The sequence below is a fragment of the Talpa occidentalis genome, unplaced genomic scaffold, assembly GCF_014898055.3.
Source record: "Talpa occidentalis isolate TD23 unplaced genomic scaffold, MPIMG_talOcc4v2.1 talOcc4.4, whole genome shotgun sequence".
NCBI classification, from domain to species: domain Eukaryota; kingdom Metazoa; phylum Chordata; class Mammalia; order Eulipotyphla; family Talpidae; genus Talpa; species Talpa occidentalis.
In genome coordinates this window covers 62,663,778-62,684,795 of record NW_023604295.1, presented here as the reverse complement: position 1 = coordinate 62,684,795, position 21,018 = coordinate 62,663,778, and the positions used below count along the sequence as shown (strand labels likewise).

The 21,018-nt window shown below is 36.7% G+C and overlaps 1 protein-coding gene across 2 annotated transcripts in view; it reads right to left on the bottom strand.

The window, feature by feature from the left end:
* Positions 1-21,018, bottom strand: part of DCBLD2 (discoidin, CUB and LCCL domain containing 2) — a 71,453-nt gene that overhangs the window by 26,987 nt on the left and 23,448 nt on the right. Inside the window, exons 2-7 of one of the 2 annotated variants that reach the window (XM_037525661.2) lie at positions 20,399-20,626; positions 12,881-13,018; positions 5,246-5,297; positions 2,829-2,901; positions 2,394-2,527; positions 859-899 (exon numbers count right to left, since the gene is read on the bottom strand). In XM_037525661.2, the coding sequence (XP_037381558.1) occupies positions 859-899; positions 2,394-2,527; positions 2,829-2,901; positions 5,246-5,297; positions 12,881-13,018; positions 20,399-20,626 (666 nt within the window). The remainder of the gene's footprint in view (positions 1-858; positions 900-2,393; positions 2,528-2,828; positions 2,902-5,245; positions 5,298-12,880; positions 13,019-20,398; positions 20,627-21,018) is intronic. The other variant, XM_037525662.2, reaches the window with a different exon arrangement.

Below are 21,018 nucleotides of genomic sequence, written 5' to 3'. Positions count from 1 at the left end.
TCTCTGAAGAGGAAATGCAAATGGCCAACAGACATATGAAAAAATGTTCAACATCACTTGTCATCAGGGAAATGCAAATCAAAACTACCATGAGATACCATCTTATACCAGTTAGAATGGCACATATTAAAAAAACTAGCAACAACAAATGTTGGCGAGGGTGTGGAGAAAAAGGAACTCTCCTGCACTGTTGGTGGGAGTGCAAACTGGTCCAACCACTATGGAGAGCTGTGTGGAGATTTCTTGACCTACTAAACATAGAGCTTCCATATGATCCAGCAATTCCACTCCTAGGTATTTACCCAAAGGACACAGAAACATCAATTCCAAAGAGCACCTGCACCCCTATGTTTATAGCAGCACTGTTTACAATAGTTAAGCTTTGGAAACAACCCAAATGCCCAAAAATAGATGACTGAATCAAGAAGATGTGGTACATATACACCATGGAATATTACTCAGCATTCAAAAAAGCTAAACACATGCAATTTGCAGCAACATGGATGGCGCTGGAAGGGATCATGTTCAGCGAAATAAGCCAGAAAGAAAAAGAAAAATACCAGATGGTCTCACTCATAGCAGGAATCTAGAAAACCTAAATAAGGGACCAGGAAAACGAATAACTATAAGAAAGTGAAAATCAAAATCAACAAACAACTATGAACCAGAGACACTCTATGGGGGGTGAGGACGGGGAGGGGAGGGATTGGGGTCAAAATAAGGGGGTTGCAATTGTATGGGGAATAAAAAATAAAATTAAAAAAAAAAGAAACAGTTACTAGCAATATCTGACACATCGTTTAAAAAAATGAGCTATTTTACGAATAAAATTAGTTATAATGTCCACGAGAGGCTTACCACTTGTCTTAAATGTAAAAAGACTTGTAGATAAGTGTCCCCTGAAAAAGAGAAAGGCTTTGTTGGTGACACATAACACATGACTTCCCTACATCTCTTTTATTTTGTTGTATAAAGAACAAAGAATATCAATGGTTAATATCAAGTGGTTGGAAAAGAAGTGTAATTTCTAAGCAGAATGAATTTCTTTAACCAGCATAAAGAACTTTCTCTGAAAATATTGTTTCCAGCTTCATACATGATTACTCAAGTGTATCAATATAACCTTTATATATGTATGTATTTCATTTCTTTTTCATGCCTGAAATTTTTTTTTGTGGCAACTGTTTTCAGTGAAAGCACATTGAAAGATGTAACTCTCAGAGAATGAGGCTCAAAGTTTCCTGGGGTAAACAGAAAAACAGATGATTGCTAACAGAGATCGAATCTGTAGCAGGAAATCAGTATGCCTAAGTTTCAGTATTACAATGCAGCACTGCATTTCACAGTGCTCGGCAGAAGGAGTGCCCTGGGAAAAATGGAAGGGTGTGACAGCAGTCTCAGAACTCTAAGGAAAAATCACCAGAGTATACTCCTGCTTTTAGCACAACATTCAAATTATTACAAGAGGATGCAACTTTTCCTTATTTTTATGAAAGAATTCATGAAAAAAAATCAAGGATCTATATAAAGATCACCTAGAAGAAACAAAAAAACCAAAAGTAGCTGACACTATGCCAGCGACAGGCAAATGCCTGCACATGCGCAGTCTATTTTGTATAGTCAGTGAGCAAAGAATGGTTTTCACATGGCTAAGGAGTTGTAAATCAAACAAAGAACTGCAGAAATATATGACCTATAAAGTCTAAAATATTTACTCTCTGCTCTTCTACAGAAATGTTTCCTAACTCCTGCTCTATACTGTCCTGTCTTGCTTTCTGAATGAAAACTGGCCTAGGGATGATCTCTGAAGAGAAGTCAGTTTCAGTTAGGCTTAGAACTGTTTGCAGGTCTGAGCATATCTAAGAGGGAATGTTTATAAAAATAGATGACAAACACCGCATTTCCATGTAATGTTTCAACTTTTCTTGATTTTGATGCCTAATCTGCATTTCTTAAAGTAGTAGAACACTGTAGAGAGCATGAAAATACATTTCAAAAATATCTTCTGGACGTCACTGGAATACATAATAAATCTCTCTTAAAGTATGTAACTTCAAGTACTTCATTTATCCTTAATTCATCCTGGCTATAGAGTAGTTACGCCTTCTGAGCTTTAAAATGAAGAATTTATCAATGGACTTCTCAAACTCTACTCCACATTTTCAACACTTAAAGAAGAAGAATCAAATCATGTTTCCAAGTGGCTACATTTTTGATGGAAAACAACCAAAGTAGTACACAACCTTGCCTGTATTTCTCAATACACTCAGACACAGAGCACATACACAAAGTGCTATTTTATTAACACCACTACCAGTGATACTGCCGAGGTTTAACTAGTCCCTAGCCCACCCTTACCTGGCATGTTTATGAGAAACAGCACAGATACTTACACCACAGATGTGACGTTGTTAGCCAAGGAACTTTCATAGTATGGGATACCTTTACTAATTACAACACTGATCTGGCCACCCAAAATGTTTGATATGACTCCTGCATGTATGCCAGCCATGCACAATGGTGAGGACTTGAAGGGAAAAAGGAAAGATGAGTTCATTTTCTTTTGACAGTTTACAGACAATACACACTTCCTCAAGAAATTAGTTGATCTGAAGGGCTTTCTAAATAAACATGGGGTGCATTACAGATGCCGTAATAGGACAGTTTAGCAGAAGAAAAATAATATTACAGGTCACCAAAAAGAAACACTTCTCTAGACAATAAAAATCAAGATCAAGATAAACAATAAGTAAACATCTACCTTGCATGGAGTTAAAAAAACAAAAAACAAACAAAAAAAAACTATATCACAACTTTGTTCAACTTACATCTCTATATCCATGAGGGATTGTTCCAGATATCTCAATAAAGGGAAGCAGACAACCAGCTGGGCAGTACTTACTGCAAAATGAAAATAAGTTAAAGAGTACATAGTGCTGTACTTTCTAGAGAAAAAAAATAAATATATCACATTATCCATTTTTTTAGTTCAATTAAAAAAACACAACCTCACTACCCTGAGAGAACCACTAGCCAAAAAAAGACCTTTCAATCTTTCTTTCATCCATCTGTACACAAAGTGTATCTACCCACGTATGTACAAATTATCTCATATTTGACACACTGCTTTATTTTACTTCATAATGAATGGTAGATATCTTTCTATTTTAAGATCTATTCATCATTTTTGTAGATAAACCTTTATTTTTACCAACCTCTGTTGATCAAAATTTTTTTATAAATTGTCTGGTATGCATTCACTCACTCACTCATGCATTATCCACTCAATACATTTACTTGAAAGGACACTGTCCTCACTAATACTTAATCAGATTATGATTATATTATGAAAAAAAGGCACAGACATAACTGAGATGAATGTGATAAAAGATGTTCGGTACATTTATTAAGTGCTGGACAGCAAATAATCCACATAAGAGCCACTATTATTCTGATTTTATAGATAAAGAAGCTGAGAAACTGGGTGTCCCAGTCACACAGCTTTAAGTGGCAGATCAGCTTGAGAGTCTGCATTTCCAGACAAAGCTCTGCACTGCCTTGGCCAGGGATGGGACTCTGGGGAAGGGAAGCTCAGCAGAGAAGTAATGGAGTCACTGGAGAAAATGGATGGAAATGTACTCCAGTCAGAAGGAAGAGGATGCCCATGAGTCAGGCTGGCCTTTCTGTATCTGGGACTGAGGATGCCCAGCACAGGCAGAATGCAATTAGCAAAAATAACATTAAGTCTCAGAGAAGGCCGGAGATCATGCAGGGGTCTTGTGGGAAAAGGGGAGGAGTCTGGAATATAATTATAAGCAGAAAGGAGAAGTCAATAAAGGATTCCGACAACTTACATACAAGATCTGATTCACGTTTTTAAAAATGAATATTCTGGCTCCTGGGAAGAAAAGAGGTTGTAAGGAACCATGAGTAGAGGGGTGAGACACGGTTAGGTAATAGTGCAGTAGTCCATGGGAGTGGTAACAGCAGCGCATTTGGGTGGTGATAATGGAGCCGGAAAGTGGAGGGCACAAGACATAAAACACATGTGTCTGCCAGCGCTGCGGCTGCTCACCAGGAACCTCCATGAGTGCTAAAGACACATACATTCCACACAGAGAGACCTTTCTTGAAGACACACTAGAGTTTCTTTGGGGAGTGGTAGCAAGCTTGGGCTGGGTGGTGGGGTTAGTGAAATAGATCTTAGAAGATGAGAATGATTTTGCCAAGCAGGGAATACAGTGATTCCAGGTGAATGCTCTAAGAGCTCAGATAATAATCCAGAGCTGTTTCAACACAAGTAATTAGGGTAAGATTAGAAAAATGGCCCAAAGACAACTTGTGAAACATGTTGAAAGCTAGGCTAAAGGATCTGGATGACTTTTTGTCATAATAAAGAGGTTCTGAAGATCTTTTAAGTAGGGAAATGATCAGATATATAGATTAGGAAATGACCTGGCAGCAATATGAATGGCAGAATAAAGCCAGCAAAGGTTAGAAATGGGTAAGCAATGAGAAGTTAATCCTGCTCTAGGCAAGATAAAAGGGCATAAAGCAGAGAAATAGTAATGGAAATCAAACACCAGAGAATTCTATAATAGCCTAAATCATCTTCCTGTTCTTCTACCTTTATTAACAATTTTGCCAGATTTAAAAGTTAGTTGCTCTTCAAAAGTATATTAAAATTATGTTTTAATATACCCAAAGAGGTGTATTCCTGGGCGTCCTGGTGGCCTAGGGGTTAAGTCTCAATACTACCACCTTGACTGCTCTCCATGGCAGCCTGAGTTAGATCCCCAGGCCAGGGAACTGACCCACATGGCACAACAGACCTCTCCTGTTTCACCTGCTGCTTCCTCAGCAGTGTATTTCAGTGGATCTGCCAGTTGTGCTCCCTACTCTGTCTCTGGTGAATCCTCTTACCACCCCCCCACCCACCTCCAGCCTATACACGCAAAAATAAATATAATCTTAAAAAAAAAAACAAAAAACAAAGAGATGCATTCTATACCTCTGAATCATACTGTGTTGTAAACCAATGCTGTCTCAAAAAAAAATTTTTTTTAAATTATGTTTTCATTGTGGAGAAGATCCAAATGCAACAACTAAATAAAAATTCAAACGTGGTAATTCAATGGTTTTAAATATGCTGATTTATTGAAGTCTTAAAACAATGCTATGTATATTAATCTTAAGTGTGTAAGGAGGAAATAACATTTAAGGAAAGTCACAACTATGGTCATACCTGAACTCGGGTTCCAAAAAATTTGCTGCAGTGTCCAAACAAGTAATTAAATCTAAAAACAAAAACAAAAACAAAACTACTCAATAATATATAAAACAAAACTACTCAATAATATAAAACTACTCAATAATATATAAAATTTTTAAAAAAATTTATTTTCCTTGTTGAAACACCAACTATTTCCAAATCCCAAGACTTTTTTATATGGATTATAGTTCTACCCTTTCCCCCCTCATTCTACTGTCAACGCAGTTGTAAGTATGAGCCCTATAATACAAAGGCCCTATTTCTCTCTGCTCAATGTCCTTAGCTCCAAGACCTTGTGGAGAATACGGTTTCTGACTGACTTCATCTTACTTTTCTTCCCCTTATTCACTCTGAACTTAAACATGCTGTCATCTGCCACCTCGCAGTCTTTGTGATTCCCTCCACCTGTCTTAGTTGTCCACATACCTCATACCTCATACTCCCTTACCTATTTTAGTTTTTTTATTCCAATGCCAACATCTCCATAGGGTCTACCCAGACTACTATGTTTAAAATTGCAACCCCTTAACTTCCTAATTACCTTCTTTTATTTGTCTAACATATCATCTACTAACACTACGTATTTCTTATTCATAATTTATTTTCTTACCCCACTGCCTACTGGCGGTATTTTCTACATGCAGTGCTTTTTAATCTTCTTGATTTCTGCTCTGTATCTAGTGCCTAGAAAAACACCTGGTCATCCAGACTTAAATATTTGCTGACTGAAGAAGAAATGATCACAAGAACTGCCAATCCTTGCTTTATCTTTCATTAGGCTTTATTTCATCTATCAAAGCAAATGTACCGCATATAAAAAGACACTTATCTACTTTGGGGAAAGGCTCTCAAAGACAGCTTAAAGTTTCTTAATGCTCTGCCTAATTGATGTTGTTTGTTTTGTGCAGCTGTAAAGGTCAAAGTCCATAATGTGACTTTCCCTATCTTTATTTAATCTTCTTGGTTCTCCTTGTAGCTATCTATTTTGAATTCTTACTTTCTTCCAAGGGAGCACTTCAAACTCTCATGGAATTTGAGAGCAAGGTAAAGTAAATTGCACACATTTGCATGGCATAATCTGCAGTTTTAGTCCTGTAGTGGTTTTTAGCACTGCATGGACCTATAACCAAAGCTCTATTTTGATCAAGTATAGGCATATTTGACCAGCTCTCTGGCATGTGGCTTGAAGGTAATGGGGCTAGCTGGCAGTTTCTTGTGGTTTGAATTCCATGTTGGACCACACAGGTGCCTTTTCATCCCCGGCTATTAGTCTTAGAAGTTCAACTTTTAATTTTAGAGGCTGGAAACACCTTTGATGGCAAAGGAAAGTGGAAAATCAATTCTTATTAATGCTGTATAAAGACTGCTATGAATAAGTGCAGCTCAGTAATTCAGTTTGTCTGCTTTTCCTAGTCAACCATGCAGTAAGCCCTATCCATTGGTTTCCTTGTGTATTACATGACAAAGGAGACGTTGGCTCTAAAAAACTGCTACTCAACATCTTGTCCATGGACAGAACTAGCAGCAGCCATATCTGCTGGGAACTTATTGGAAATTCAAATTCCTGACCACCATCTGGATGTACAGGGAATATGGTGATGGTTCACAGGTGGTAACTATGGAGACTACAATGATGTAAGAAAAAAATTAACACCAACCAAAATAAATAAATAAATATGAAAAACAGCAGCAAAAGAATATATCCACCAGAGAGCACAAGACCGCACACACACCTGCAGTCTCTTCACCTCATTTCTAACATATTAAAATGAAATACAGGGGCCTCCCTGGTGGCGCAGGGAGTTAAGCATCACACTATGAAGCAATCCTTAGCCTCTGCAGTACAAGTTTGATCTCCGGCCAGCCAGGGAGCAACCTACATGGCGCAGCAGACCTCTCCTGGCTCTCCCGCTGCTCCCCTCAGCAATGTGCTTCAGTCAATCTGCCTGTTCTGTTCCCCACTGTCTCTGGTGAATCCTCTCACCCCCTGCATCTCTGGCCTATACCCCAACTCTTGCATGCATAAATGAATAAAATCTTTAAGAAAAAAACTGAAATACATAAAAAAAGCACTAAAATCATCATGGTGCTTCCTAGGTTATCTGTCAGCTTGGGAGGAATATAATGGCATAAGTTGATTTGTCTCTGGGTTTAAGGTGATCTTAAACAGATTATAAAAAGTTTATGAAAACTTTTTCTCTGCAAAACTGGTAACATTTTGCTCATTGGTACCTCTGTTCTACAAATTAACATGAAGGTACGGATATTTTCTGCATGTGTACTATATTGTGGGCAAACACTACATATATTCATTTGTATGTAAATAAAGACAAGTCCAAAGTCATGCATATATTGAGACCTCATTAATAAAATCTTACAAAATAGTTGCCAGATACAACAATAACAGAGATTAGGAACACAATAGGAAAAGTAAAAATAGAAACCTGGCTAAGTGCTGTACTAAGGACAGAAGGAATTCTGTAAAACTGCTGTACAACTAAGGTAGCAAACAACCTAAGGAATTCACGCTCTATTTTCAAAACCAAAACATTCCATGCAGGAAAAAAACAACTATCAGAAATCTGGACTCTATTAGCAAAGAGTTCTGTATTCTGCTTATGTTTCATTTACAAGTTGATATATTCTGACATAAGGTTGAAGAAATGGAAAATATTTGCAAAAAGTGCGGGTAAAGAATGTGACAATGAGAAAAATTTTATACTATTGGTGTTAATTCTAAAAAAAATTTGACATAGAGCAACAATAAGCCTATCAAATGGGACTATTTCCCAGACCCAGCTGTTCACAAGTCTTCAGCATTCTGTTAGAGTCTAAGGGGTCAGCGAGCAATGAGTGAACTAGTATTTATGAGTTCAATTAGGGAGTATGTTAATATCTACACTGGATAAGTTTATTTCACATGAAATTTTAAACTACTGTTTTTCTCCAAATAAATGAAGGCAAACTTTAGACTGACCAATGACCACTACAATGTTCTGGATTAGTGAAATCTAGAGCAATAAGCTTTATCATCTTTTAGATGATGATTTCATGTTTTACAAAAGGAATATCATTTTTCAGTCATCACCCCCCCCCCCCAAGAATGGGCCTTGAAATAATTGAAATGTTTTTCTCTCTCAAATTTCATTAGTCATTTACACAACTGTATCACTTGGGGGTACATTTTACTGCCGTATGTGCACATGTTTCAGTCACCCTCCACCAAAGTTCCTATGCAGATGACCTACCCTCTTTCGTCTCCTAGAAACTTTCAATGTAAATGGAGATATGCATTCTGACTTCAATGTCTATAGCCAAAATAACAAAAATCATTGTCCAGAAACATCCAAGAAATATTGAGCTTTTCCTAGAAATTGCCAATGCTAAACAGATTCCAAACAGGGAATTTAAATTTAGATCACTTACCTATATATTTATTTTGTTTTTCAAGTCTAGTGGTAAATGCTGTTTTATGTTTTAGAATGAAAATGTCAGCAGCAGCCTTTATTATTATACTAGGTTAAATGGTCTGAGTTACTGAATTTGGACCTCTGAATGTCTGGTTCTGCCGCTCATTAAAACCAGGGATGAAGAGTTCCTCTTGTGGGACTTCTAAACAGTAGTTGCTAATATGACATCTAGGGTGTCTCTAGGGTCCACATACATCTTCAATTTTCAAATGAAAATTTCAGATTCTGAGTTTGCAGTTGGAAACTGAAGAACTTTTACCAAGTCCTCTCATAATTACTGGAAGTGTTGATTATTAATATCTGTCTTTTCCTGCTACCTAATGGGGAAGTGGGAAAAACTCTGCTTTCATTGGTAGACACAACTTTCAAAAATGAGATTCATAGGTGAAAATTAAAGAGAGCTAAGTGGAAACAGAAAAGACTGGAAATCGCTGTTCAAATATCATTAAACGTAACAGAGGAATAAAACAATAAAAATCATAAAAACTAGACACAAAAGTGAAGTGGTAAACAGGCACAGCGCCCCAGGCACACTAGGCATTTCAGCTTTACACAAAAGGGCTTTATTGCATCCAACTTCTCTTAGGACAACTTAAACTTACAGAGGATGAATCCCAATTCTTAAAATGTTTCCTTGTCGTGAATAAATGAGGCTCTAAAGTCTTTTAAAAGAATTAAATTAGAACATGGCCTAATCCTGAAGTTACATTTATAACAAGACCTCTTAATTCAATCATATCTGCTCCAGTCTCGTCTAATAGCCTCTTAACAGGCCTGCCTACATTTATTCTTGCCTCTTGTATGAACTCTTCATGGAGCAGGGAAGGTCTTGAAAACAAATCCAGTCATACCACTACTTGCTTTAACAGTTTCTGTGTACTCCTAGGAAAAGCTCTTACACTTACAGTTACGTAACACCCTAGATATGTCACCTACTCACCACACTCACCCCTCCCCAGTTATGTTGGCTTCTGTTCTCCTTCCCCCAAACAGCTCCCCACAGTAAGCCCCTTGCACATAATATTCTCTTTTCTAGAATGTTCTTTGTCTGCCTAAAACCTTAACCAAACCTTCGGTTCTCCGCTTAAAAGTGACTTCCTTAGGGGCCTTCCCCGGTGGCACAGTGGTTGAGCACTGGGCTGCGAAGATGCCCACAGTCTCTGCAGCGCTGGTTCGATCCCCGGCCACCAGCGAGGGTCCCACATGGCACACAGACCTCTCCTGCCGCATCCACTGCTCCCTCAGCAGTGTATTTTGTAGGTCTGCCTGTTCTGTTCCCCGCCCTAGCTATGGTGAATTCTCTCGCCCTCCTGCGCTTCTGACTATACCCACTGCTTGTATAAATAAATAAATAAATCTTTAAAAAACAAAAAAGTGACTTCCTCAGGAGAGCTTTGATTATCAGTCTTCTACTACCCATACTCCTCTGGTCTCCTATCAGTTGAACATTTCTCTAGCCATACTTAGTGTAATTACAATTAAGTAATCATGTATTTAATGCCTTTTTCCAATCCTGTACTGTAAGCCCCACAAAGGTGTGATTGTGTCTTATTTACTGCTGTTTTTGTGGTGTCTGGTACACAACAGGAAATGAGGCACTCACTGAAGGGAATGTAGTTTTGCAACAGGATCTTACACAAAGTAATGAAAATCTATCTTACACAAAAACTACAACTCCATCAACAATACATATGACATTAACAAGTCTTTGTGAGAGCTGAACAAAGAGGCTGAAGCAAGATTTTTCACAATCTTTTCATTTCCAAATATCTTAAACTTTCAACTAGGTTGCTAAGCTGGGCCACATGTAGTAATGTTCCTTGAAAATATTCATGGAATTCAGTATGGCAGTTAAGTTTCCAGGATGGAAACAAACTGAGACTCGCAACCAAAGCCAATCAGCCTTCAAATGAATGAGTCATTACAAGAAATTGTGACTGAAAGGCCGGCCACCCAAGAAGTAGTAAAAAGAAATCCAACCAGTGTTCTCCTGAATTTAGCCAATTCACTCCACTTCAAATAAAACAAATGCTTGAGGGGCATACAAAAAAACTAAGTAAAAACTCAGAGGAGAGCTGTGAAATAATGATCTCCCAAGACAACCATGACTATTGAAAGTGTTACTACAAAGAAGTTCCAGATATGGTGGCTATTTTAAAGACCTTCGAAACTACAATTCATCTAAGCTAGTAACACAGCTACCTGAAATTTGACATAAGTCTACAACATACTGACTCTTACCTGAGATCACTGTCAATTCCTTAGAAACTTTATGCAGGATATTCAGGTGTCTATGTAGCAAAGTCCATTATTTATTTATTTATTTTTAAAATAAATTTTTTTTTTTTTTAAGATTTATTTACTTATTTATACAAGTACTGGGTACAGTCAGAAGCGCGGGAGGGTGAGAGAATTCACCAGAGCCAGAGCAGGGAGCAGAGCAGGCAGAAGGACCGAAGTACACTGCTGAGGGGAGCAGCGGGCGGCAGGAGAGGTCTGAGCGCCATGTGGGACCCTCCTCTGGTGGCCGGGGAGCAGCCGGGGATCGAACCCGAGCTGCAGAGGCTGCAGGCAGCTTCGCAACCCAGCACTCAACCGCTGCGCCACTGGGGAGGCCCAAAGTCCATAATTTAAATATCCAATGTAAGAACCTTCTATCACAAGAGAGGATACTTATTTGTGAGAAAACTTCAACTTAATAACAAGAAAGGGAAAAACATGAGGCAAAATAATTTAACCTGTTATTGTGACCAAGAAATTTGAGAATAATAATTTTTCCCCCTAGTCTCTCACCTACCAACCTAAGACTTTTAGGAAAAAAAAAACAAAACAGAATGGAAATTGACCTCAGCTTATTCTGTGTTTCCTACTCTTTTGATGGCAAGGGGAAAATGAGTATATGTGCATGTGGACAGTGGTTAAGTGGAGAAAACTACCATTTCCTTTGTGCCTACAGGCACCATATGTGTATTATTTTAGTCTCACAACTAACCCATTTATAATGAGGATCACAGAAGTGAAATGGTAGCTTTGGATCTAGGGATACATAGTACCACTTACCACACTACCTTAGCTTTCTTGGGTTTGTCAAAAATATTATTCATTTACCATGATGTTTCCAGTTCTTTTCCTTCCGTTATTCCATCCAAATGTATTTTCTTTCTTATTCTAAGGGATTTACTAGTCCTAACACACTGGCTAGGGAACACTATTTCACAGCTTAGAAATTAAGGGCAGACTCCTCTCACAGAATAGCTCTCTCCTTTATCACATTTTCATGCAATTTTTAAATAGGACATACAGTGCTTATCCCAAATCCACTGCAGTTGAGAATGAACAGATTGTGTCACCCTCAGTCACTACCAGTGCCCAACATTCTCATATCCAAGAAGTTCTTGACCGTCTTTTTCTCCTTTGTACTACGTAAAGTAAAATAAAATTTTAATTTCAAATGCTCAACTTGGTTTGAAATCATTGTGTAATATCAAAATAACTACCTGTTTTCTAATTGAGATGACTGTTTTGCCATATCCTTGTACTAGCAACTTGTCATACATTTTCTACCCCTAATGGCAGAGAGGAATGAATACCAGACCATGTGAAAAGTTTCTTCAAGACTTGCACTGCATTCTATCCTAGAGATTCAGCTAAATTTTGGATTCTATTATACTTATTAGCTTTGCTTCAAAATTTTCCCCTTCAGATTCTAAACATCAACAATCTAGAAAATATCTTTTAAAGAGCAATCTCCAGGTTACTTACAGCAGTATGAAACTTTTTTATGAAGAATGGTGATATGATCTTTAACACAGTACTATGAAATGGTAAGCTCTATACAATAAAGTTTTAAATTGATATGAAACATTTAAGTGGCTGACATTATTTCTAAAAATTATTTGTTTCAACCTTACAAAAGTGAAAAATTAATAGTTCCTTTACTATAAAAAGGGAAGTATACGGACTTGATATAAACATTAATATACATCTAATTTAGGGATCCGAAACTGATCTAAATTTATTTTTCAAATTTATGCATGTGTTATTACAAGGATATGGCAAAAAAGTCTTTCTAATCAAAGGAACATTTCATTTTTGTTTTTAAAACTATGTGGAAGCCATGGTATAAAGTGAAAATTACCTTGTTTATCTATAACCGAGTATGAAGCCAAAAATCCTCGTCCAGAAATATGGATTCCACTCATGAACAGCACTGTAATTTCATTGCTTTTTGATTCAATTGAATGGTTCATTTGTAACCCCAGACCACAGTATTTCCCTAGGAATGAAAGAAAAGCAAGTATTTGGCATGATTCTCGAAGTCAATAGTATTTACAATGCAGATAACAAAATCAGAATACTACACAAACTGGACAATTAGTATAAAATGTAACTAGGTTTAACTGCTAAAAATCACATTATACTGGAGAAAAAAAAGTGTCAAGTAATACTTGTTCAAATAACTTAAAAAATATAGTCCAGATATATATAACCTTATAAAGATTTGATATAAACAAATGAGAGGTACATTTATTCTTTAAAAATAGTACCAAGGAATTCTGAAAAAATTTTAAAAAATTCACGCAGGAAGGTGGCTAACAATTAAATCAATAGTTATTAAGTAGTCTAATTAATATGTTTCCTCAGGGTACCCCTTGATTCCTTATATCAGCACACTACTCAAACCTTTTTCAGTTCTCAAGAACTTCCAAGAACAGCTGGACTTCTAGTCAGTCCCTTCGGGTAATTATATCCAGTCCTACAACTGTAACTGTGATCTGACAACTCACGTTTATGCTTCCTCTCACAGCTTTTTCCTTGAATTTCAGATGCATATCTCCAAATGTCTACTCAAATATATGTCCCTCAGAACAGATAAAACTTTCATAAGATAAAAGGGAAGGGAAAAAATCAAAATATCAAAAATAAATAAAAATGTTTTCTTATTGGTGGTAAACTATGCAACAGATTCTAACATAAGGAGTTCCAAAAATGTGTTAAGCTTCAGCCAACCTCACTTGAGTAATAGTAATGTACTTCCTGGATACCATTTTTGAGTTCTATCTATGATCTTGGGAGTAGAAAATCCTAAGAAACCAACAACAAAAAATGCACCAGAATTAGAAGGGAGCTTAGCTCTATCACAGGATCAACATACAAAAACCAATTGTGCTTTCTTTCAAAATCTAGCAACAATCTGAAATGAAATTTTCTAACTTCCCGTAATAGCATAAAAAGATTAAGATATGCAGATACATTTTTTAAAAGTAACTCAAAACTAGTATACTTAAAATTATAAAACGCTGCTGAGAAAAACTGAAGAACCAAACAAATCGTGGACTGGAAGGCTCCATAGTAAGATGGCAAGTCTCCCCAAACTGATCTGATTCAACCAATCCTTATCGAAAGCCTATTTTTTGTTTTTAAGAGAATTTAACAAGTTGGGTCTAAATGTATACAGAAATACAAAGGACATATAAATGAAAAGCCAAACAATATTAGAATAGAAGCTGAAAGTCTTATATCACTTTATCATGCCTCTTTCAATACTCATGTCAGCCACACTTTTGGAAGAAGATGAACAGCAACAAATTAAACTCTAGGAAGATACTAAGATAGAAATAGTCTATATTCAAAAGAAGGGAGAGATCCATTTTATTTTAAATATACTAGGGGTGGGATTAACACTGTTATGAAACTTAGGAGGTCTAATTATGTTCGTGACTAAGTGGAAGTTAATTTAACCAAATGAAAGGTGTGCCATGGAACAAAGTCCCTCTTCAGCACTTGTCACTTAGAAGTGGGAAGTTATTTACCAGAGCAAGTGCACATTAACTGTGCACTTCTCATAGGGATATGGAGCTTGCTTAAATTTCATAACTCTTAATTTACAAACTTTTTAAGGAAGTTATTCAGTCCCAGGTATAGAAATATCTCTAACCTTAAAAACAAAGATTAAAATTCTCAAAGGAATTCATCTGTTGGATTTATCTGATTAAGCCCCGGAATATCGAGGCAATGATACAGGTATGTGCTGGGGAGTCAGTGAAGAAACTAAACAGAGCACTGCCCTCAGAAAGCTTAGTATAGTGGGGTAGGGCAAATGTATAATTAAAACCTCTGAAGAAGTCATTACAGTGTCTGAAAAAATTTTAAATACCATCATTAAGTAATATCCATCAGTATAGTTTCTTTACAAAATCAAGCTTCCAGGATCACTGCCTGTGGCTTGTGGGCTAGAGCAAGACAAGCTGTAAAATTTAACTCTCTGCCTTAGAGTGATTTCATGTTCTTTTTCAATGATTGAGATGCCTTGCCACAACGATTTCTCTTATGCTGTGACTAACGATAAGCTGCTGCTTTTGACTGAATTTGACATTGTTTTTAGCTGCTGCAAAGAGTCACTTGTAAAGAAAAATGATAGAAGGGTACGGAACTAACTTCCTATTAAGCAATGAGATGATTAGCTATATATTTAAAAGGACTAGTAGCAGATATTTACTATGTTAAAAGGGATTTAGCAATGTCATTAAATCCTTTTCTTCTAAAAGATAGTGTGGCTAATCTAGGCTTCTCTATAATATTATAAAGTCATTGTATAATTTGATTTTAGGAAAGGTGGCCACTTCAGTGTTATTCTTCATGAATACTTAACAGATCTGGTAGCTGGCACTCTAAAATGAATAAAGACCACATAGGAAAATATACCTTTAAACCCTGACTCCTACTTCATATTGTCATACACAAAAATAAATTCTGGATGGACTGAGGGTAATATGTGTAGAAGGGGAATGCCTTGGGAACATTTAGGGGAATGCCTTGAGAACATCTATGACCAAGAAATACAAAGAAACTTTAAAAGACAACACACAAAGTGGCAATCATAAATGAAAATTAATAACAACATTGAAATTAAGTTAAAAGCAAAAATAACTGTTTATCAAAAGATACCAATGAGGCAGTAAAAAGGAAGACCATGAGAAGAACCCAAAACCAGAATATATAAAGAATTACTACAAATAAGAAAATGGTCACCCAGTAGGAAAAATGCATGAAAGCAAACAAAGATGCTACTGAAATGACTAACAAGTGCATGAAAAGAGCACAATATCATCAGCCAATCAGGGAAATGCAAAGTGCAGCAACGAGGTATCAGTGCATGCACATACACACAAATGTCAAAAATGGAAAATGGAGAATAAAAACTGGAGTTTACCTATATGGATTGGTAAGCATAAACTGGCAGAATCACAAAAGCACCTGGCAATATATACTAAAGCTCAACACACACAGAGGCAGTGACCCAACAATTCCTCTTGTAAATACAGAAATGTGCACTTAAGTTCAGGAAACAGGTAACAGAATATTCACAGCAATTAGTGACTGGATATATGATAGATACGCCTTAGTGTTAGAAATTTAGAGTGTGTCTCTTTTTTCGTTTTTTAAAGATTTATTCAGGCATACAGGAACCAGGGTACAGGCCAGAAGTGCAGGAGGGTGAGAGGATTCACCAGACAGAGCAGGGAACAGAACAGGCAGACTGACTGAAGTACACGGCTGAGGGGAGCATCGGGCGTCAAGAGAGGTCTGCTGCGCTATGTGGGTATCTTGCCGGCTGGCCAGGATCAAACCCACGCTGTAGAGGCTGCGGACGGCTTCACAGAGCTGCACTCAACAGCCTGTGCTACCAGGGGAGGCCCTGTGTCTCATTTTTCTATATGGGGAAAAAGGCTGCAATAAACATCTTTCTAACACCACATCTTCCGTCCTTTGAAACATTTTCTTAGGAGCTATTCTTAATACTCATTTCCAGACTGCTTGTAACCCAAGTGAGCTATACCAGTTAAAACATTCTCAAATTCTAGAGTCAGACCACTTAGGTGTGAATCCTGCTTTTCAATTTACTAGCTGTTTGACTGTTGACAAAAAATTTAACCTCTCTGCCAGTTTTCTCATCAGAAAATGGAGTTATCTACCACGAGTTCCTGTGAAGACTAAATATATTAATTGATAAAAATCTTAAGAATAGTGCATGGCATACAGCCAGCACTGAAGGCATAGTATTTTCATTATTAGCCACAGATGATTCAGCTGAATTAAAAAAAAAAAGTCACCCCTAGTTATCATCATTTAATACATAAGATTATCACTACCACTTTTTTCCAAGTGGTTTGGTGGGAAAGAGAAAAAAATTTTATTTTTTTCTTTTAAAATAGGAAGATATAAGCATATTAGAGAAAAAAAGACAAGCAATACACAGAGAAAATGAAAATACTAATGACATGGAATCATTTATGAAATAAAACCTTGAGGATCTGTTTTTCCTCCTTGTAAATATCACTAGGATATGAGACATAATTTTAAAAGGCACCTTGGATGAAGATAAAAGACAGATTTGTACATCTTCAAGTATAGCTTTGAGCACACATATGCATACTTTTAAATTTCTTCTTCTATAGAATTCATCTTCCTTTAATATCTACCAGGTTTTTAAACATTTAACTTCATTTTTATAGATCCACCTACAACCTCCCACCTCCCCCAAAAAGATTCATTTAAAATGGAAATTTTAAGCAAAACCCAGGAAGAAAAAATAAGAGTGGGAAAAGCTTACAAATAAGCGAAGGTTTTTCTCTTTAATGTTCATTTTTAAATTTCACCTTGGACTAAGTATCAATAATCTCCATAGGCAAAATTAGACTAACAGATGAAAAGATGCCTAAATATTGAGGAAAAAACCAAGTGACAAAATCACCTAAGGAAATATGTGGCTATATGTAGAAAAGAGTAATAACAAGAATTTTATAGCTCAACTCCCATCTTTATAGAGCAATTATGATGTCTCAGACATCAGGAATTAAAGAATAATCAAGAAAAAAGTTTTATTCAAGGCACAATAGAATTTTCTTAGTCTACCACAATCTGCTCTACAAAGAACAGATCTAGAGAGCCAATCTTAGCTCTATTATTAAACACATGTGTGTCAGTGTAGTACCACTCCACTATGTAATTTCAAAAAGATATCCAAACATTCTAGCAATTTTAGAAGTAGTTAGATAAAATCATAACCTATATTTAAATGATATTACACATTACTACCCTTTCTATGAGAACAGGAAATAACTACCAAACAAACAAGTTTTTTAATCATCAGTTTTTCTTTTAAATAAGTTTTTTTCCAACCTCAAACATCTTATAATTTTTAAATGAAGTACTTTTTTTCTTATGTTGTCAATCTTTGGGCAATATATAATTCCTCCCCTCAGGTGTGGTCACCTTAGTTTTCCCATCGCAAAAGCACTCACAGTCCATTATTACAGTCCTTTGTACTCTTTTCTCCCCCTCCCCACCTTGTTTTCACTCAAGATACTTTGTTTGAACTTCAGAATGCCATGAATAAACTTAAAACTTAGAACTTAAAAAATTATATGTAACAATTACATATGATAATACCACCCTTAAAACAATCATTCTTGACAATCACTGAATGCCAATTCCTCTTAAAATATCTGATTATCTTAAAAGATGTCTTTTTGTAGCTGGTTAGCTTGAATGAAAATCTAAACGAGGTCCATACATTCCCTATGGAAGATATATTTCAAAGAACAACAGTTCCTTCTCTTTCTCTTTTTAAATCGCCACATATATACATACATACGTATGAAGATGAGAGAGAAATGTATTATCAAATGTATATACACAAATGTATTTTATCAACTGTAAAGACTATCTTCTTTATTGCCTCTAAACTGGCACAGGCTTGATCAGATTGTGGTTTAGCCTCTCCATTGTAAGATTGCCCAGGTGGCACTACATACACCCTACTACATCGCTGCAGAAGGCATTTACTAAGCAGTTGTCAAGTATTTTCTCTATCATAGGTATATGAGTTCCAGAAAGTTCATCCAAGACCACATATTCATGGCAATTGACACATTTTCAGTACTTTCCCACATATCACCTTACATAGCACATTATTCAATGTTAAGTATCAATACTGCTTTAGTTTTAAAACTCAAGTTAATGATGTACGGTACATGTACATTTATAAGAAAATGTCCTACCTATTTCAATTCTGCTAACTCCAATTCCATTATAAATTCTCAGGTAATTAAAATGACAATCAGAATCTTCACTGTCAAAGCCATCAAAGCTGACATGCGCTCTGTTCTGCAACCATCCCAGGCCGGGTAGGTTCACGTTAGTTCAGGCAGCTTAAAAGAGAACCTTGAACCCTTGGTATCACCCCCACAGGTTTTTTAATAGTACGCAGGGGAAACAAGCAGTGGGGAGACAACAACTTGGGCCCCCCCACGAATCTCTAGGCTTTCTCTGTGGTCTCTTCCTCTAGCAGCATGGCTCCTGCTCTCACAGCCGTTCTGCTGCAGCCATTTGTGCACCGCCACCCTTATAGCCTCAGGCTCAGGTATGCACACTTATGCATGCCCACACCATACTCCACACGTGTCCACAATTAGGCACACGTGGCCCGGGCCCATGCGCCAGAGGGCCTCCTGCATTAGTATGATCAAGGCCATAGGTGATAGCCACAGAGGCTAGCAGCATAAAAAACTGCACTCACACACAGTACAGTCTCCCCCAACTTTACACAGAGATTTCACTCCAAGTGAACAGGTTAAGAGTGGGTTGGGAGAGGACAGAGGTTATCAATCAGCAGCGAGGGAGGCATTCACAGATAAGAGGTCAAAATACAGAGAATAGAAGGATCTTGCTAGAGATGAAGAGAGGTCACAGGATGAACATAGTATGGTGCTGAAAGAACAGGAACTGGGTTCTAATTAGCTATAAAAGACATTTTATACACTCATACAAATAAATAATAGAGAATTCATATTTCCAAATAAAATGACAGAGAATTCTTATTTTATGAATAAGAGTTCTTATTTTATGATGTCAGTTCCCCAAAACGGTCTTACAAATTTTCTTGTTCAAGAGAGATGCTGGTCCCTAAGTCAAATGTTCTCAACTTGACTGCAAAGTATATTTTCCTGGGAAGCTCTTAAATACTGAGAGAAGGGGGCTACCCAATCAATTCTGATGATTCAACTGATTAGGATGAGGACCAGGTATACAATAGTATTTAAAAGTCTTCCAGATGAGTCTAATAAGCAGCCAAATAGCCATACTTGAGAACCACTGCTCTTAGCTAAAATAACAATAGTAGCTTTTTCCTAGGCATATTGTTCATTCTTCATTTTACAAGTTAGGAAACAGAGAGTTTGTGTAACTTGCCCAAAGTCACATAGCAAGCTTACAACAGAGTTAGCACTCAATATCATCAAGTTTGGATCCAAAAACCACACTCAGAGTCAACATGATATACTGCTTCCTAGGCATTAATTTATACTGTATATTTCAGCAGCAAGAAAGTGATCAAAGAAAAAAATGAGATCAATAAATTCCTCCTTCTTAGAAGTACAGTAGCATTTTTTACAAAGTTACCAACACAGGCTTATTAGAAAAGTAAATAAACACACAAGTGTTTTCCCAAAAGAAAATTCAAATTTGAGATTTTCACACATTTTCAGTAATTTCCCACATATCCTATATAGCACAGCTACTAGTCTATGTTCAGTATCAAAAACAATTTTCAATTTAAACTCAGGGTAATGGTGACTATAAGAAAATTTCCTACCTATTTCAGTTCTGCTAACTCCAATTCCATTAAAAATTCTCAGGTAATTAAAGTGACAAGAATCAGAATCTTCAATGTCAAAGTCACCAAATTTGATGCGCACTCTATCTCCCGTCTTTACACGGATCTCCCATTCACAAACGGTGCTGTTTGGATAGGTCTGCGGGTAGTTTATGGACATAAGGGTTCCACTTTCAGGACCTAGCACAGTGTGTCCACATCCATCACCTTTAAAAAAAATTAAAAGAAGATTTAAAATACATCTGACATCAGGTATTTTATATCACCAATACTTTTCACAGAAGGCAAAACTGACAGTTCTATTTATCAAAGCCAGCAGAAGTCATGTTAGTTCAAAATAATTACTACCTTTATAATTTAAAATTTCAAAGAACTTCCAATCTGAATAAAAAGTAGTAAAATGCAATATATTTCTGTGTGTGTACACATGTTAAAATAAATCCAGCCCTGTCTTGCCTGCTGCTCCCCTCAGTAGTGCTTTCGGTCCTTCTGCCTGTTCTGCTCCCCGCTCTGTCTCTGGTGAATCCTCTCACCCTCCCATGCCTCTGGCCTGTACCCCAGCTCTTGTATAAATAAATAAAACAAAATTTAAAAAATGA